Source organism: Pinus tabuliformis, chromosome 9, assembly GCF_031772625.1.
Source record: "Pinus tabuliformis cultivar Carrire ecotype Pingquan chromosome 9, CPIR1, whole genome shotgun sequence".
Classification (NCBI taxonomy): Eukaryota; Viridiplantae; Streptophyta; class Pinopsida; order Pinales; family Pinaceae; genus Pinus; species Pinus tabuliformis.
This window is the reverse complement of record NC_142307.1, coordinates 807,851,138-807,853,978: the sequence shown is the minus strand read 5'-3', so window position 1 is coordinate 807,853,978 and position 2,841 is coordinate 807,851,138. Positions and strand designations below refer to the sequence as shown.

Here is a 2,841-nt window from a genome sequence, read left to right as displayed (position 1 = left end):
AAACCCCTTTTAAGTAAAAAATCATGAATCTCCTTACCCTGTTGCAGAGCCCCTTGGACTGTGCACGCTGAAATAACGGTTGCCACGGTTATCGATTTGGGTTCGACACATTCCTTCTGCATTCCATAAAAAGCTTCCTGGCCACATCAATCTGCCCGCTCTGAATATACCCTGTAATTAGCACTGTCCATGAGACAACATCTTTTTCAGGCATTTTTCCAAACACTTGGCGTGCATCCTCGATAAGGCCACATTTACCATTCATGTCTAACAGGCCATTTGCCATAACAACATTGGACTCGAAACCTGATCTGGCAATACAATCATGCACTTCAATCCCTTGCTGCAGAGCGAGAGCTCCGTGCACGCTTTCAGAACAAAGGGAAATGTGAGATTGTCTGGAGCCATGCCTTCCTGTTGCATCTGATCATAAAGCTCCAGGGTCTCTCCACAGTATCCGTGCTTATCATATCCCCTGATCAGGGCGTTGCAGGCATAAACTTTCAGCTTCGGTATCCTCTGGAACGCGATTTCGACATCCCTGAAAGAAACCCTTATGGCATACAAATTTACGTGCTTCGTGCCTAGAATGTGTGACTGCTTCATTCCAGATTTGAGTATTCGGGTATGCATTTGCTTGCCATCTGCCAGAGTTCTGGTGTTGGCACAGTCTTGTAGGGGAGAAGCGCAGGTGCCGCGGTCCATTGTAAAAATTCTCTGGAGATCCAAATAGTTTTTCAAAAGCTATTCCTGAAAAAGTACAGCAAATTTTGTCTCCTAATTTTACAAAAATTTATATACCTCTCTTGTTTTCAAGTCAACAAACAGCCTCTCATGAGAATTATTATTGTTTATTAATATTAATATTAATATTAATATTATATATTTAATTATTATTATTATTATTGATATTTAATTTTATTATAAAATATTTATAATTAATTTAAAACTAAATAATAATAAAAAAATCATATATTAAATATTAGGTAATATAAATTTATAAGTATTATAATAATAATAATAATTTATTGTATCCTGGATGCGGGTGTATGACAGGTCGAATGGTACGATGGTGGTGCATTGAATGGGCAGGTGTCAGCCCAAGCGCGCCACGGGTTATTGCATTGTACGGGTGAGCTGGTCTCGCACAAGCATATTAATGAAGGCATTTACTTCCTCCTACAGTCTCCTAGTTATCTGTGCTATGGCGTTCAATAAGTTCATCATTCCCGCGGCTTCGTCGCAGACCACTGCGGCCTTATGGGTTGCTGCTTTGTGTGTTTCACTGAGCCATTCTGCTAGCGAGCTTCGGCCTGTCATTCCCTTACTCGGCTCAAGAGCATTCCATAATTGCTGGGCTCTGGTTCCAGGTTCTTACGGTTCTGTCGGGGTTCTGTTTCCGCTTCACTCTGGGCACTGGACTCGTTGTCATTCCTCTCTATGTATCTGCTCCTTTGACAAGCCTCTGCACATTACCATGCCGTGTGAACGGCCCAGAATGGGGAGCAGGCGTGGCGGTTCCCGCGGTCGTGCCACCTCTCAGCGGTCCACCCCCATTTCATACTCTTCCTCGGACGCGCTGGAACCTGGTCGTAGCAGTCCCCCTGTCACCAGAAGTGGCAGAGGCAGGGGTCGCGGGCGAGTCAGGACTGTTGAATGTGAGCATACTGCCCACCCCACTGTTCGCTACCGCATCCCGTGTTCTTTAGCCAACTCAACCTTCATAGTTTCAGTCACTATTGAAAAATGTGAAGATGTCCGGGGTTCGGGAGCGGCCCATCCTCGAGTTCTTACAGACCAGAGGACGGTGAATCCAATTGATAATCAGCGCCAGGTCATGGGAGGTCCCTCTATGGTGAATTCTGCAGCCCCTGCAGGTCCAAGCTCGCCAGCTCGAGGAGAACCAACAGGCTCGGCGGTTCATCATTCTGACTCTGAGGACTCACTACAATTCGGGTGTAGGGTCGTTGAGGAGCCATACACCTCTGAGGACGACTGATCCCGCCCGGGTCTCCACTCTTTGCAGTTTCTGAAGTAGGAGCTCGACTCCTTTTTGAGTCTCGACGTTAATGCATGTTTCAGGTCTCTGTCAGTCAATGTTTCGTTTATGTCTAGCGTTGTCTAGCTGTGGATGTTTCGTTTTAGTTTATGTTCAGCGTTGTTTCGAGTTTTATGTGAAGTCAAAATACTGCTGGAGGTCTACTGTGTACTGAGATCATGATCATTTTTGTAAAATGCCAACTTCATGGCAAGACTTTTCAAGGCAGCAGCCTTGCTGTAACTTTTTTGTATAAATAATAGGAATAGACTGATTGAGAAAAAATAATAATAATTTATTGTAATTATATTATTTTTATTAATATATATTTATCAATGGATAAAAATGAAATCTTCTCCCTATATAAACTACATTAATATTTGTAGGGTTATTATATTAATTTAATATAAAACTTAATATCTATTTCTATCATTTTTCTAATATAAAAGTTAGAAATTTTATTTAATTTTTTTTGGTGCCATATACGGCCTAACTTGGTAACCATCCATTCAACCATTGTCTGCGAAATTTTATTTATTTTTTTTTGGTGCCATATACGGCCTAACTTGGTAACCATCCATTCAACCATTGTCTGCGAGAATCTAAGATTTATACGGTTTTTTCTTGTAAAAATTGTTCAATGGCATTTTAGGAAGTAGATTGTTCGAATCATAATGAAAAATCTACGAAAAAACTTTGTTTATGTTTATCGGATATTTTTGATAATGAAAAATCTATAATCAATATAATGAAAAATCTATGATACAGGAAAATCTATGAAAACACTTTGTTTATGTTTATCG

At 40.9% G+C, this 2,841-nt stretch overlaps 1 protein-coding gene across 1 annotated transcript; it reads right to left on the bottom strand.

Moving 5' to 3' along the window:
• Positions 1-267: 267 nt before the first annotated feature.
• On the bottom strand, positions 268-705 carry LOC149151233 (pentatricopeptide repeat-containing protein At2g33680-like). Its single transcript, XM_089443100.1, has one exon. The coding sequence runs from the start codon at positions 703-705 to the stop codon at positions 268-270; it is 438 nt and encodes a 145-aa protein (XP_089299226.1).
• Positions 706-2,841: the final 2,136 nt, after the last annotated feature.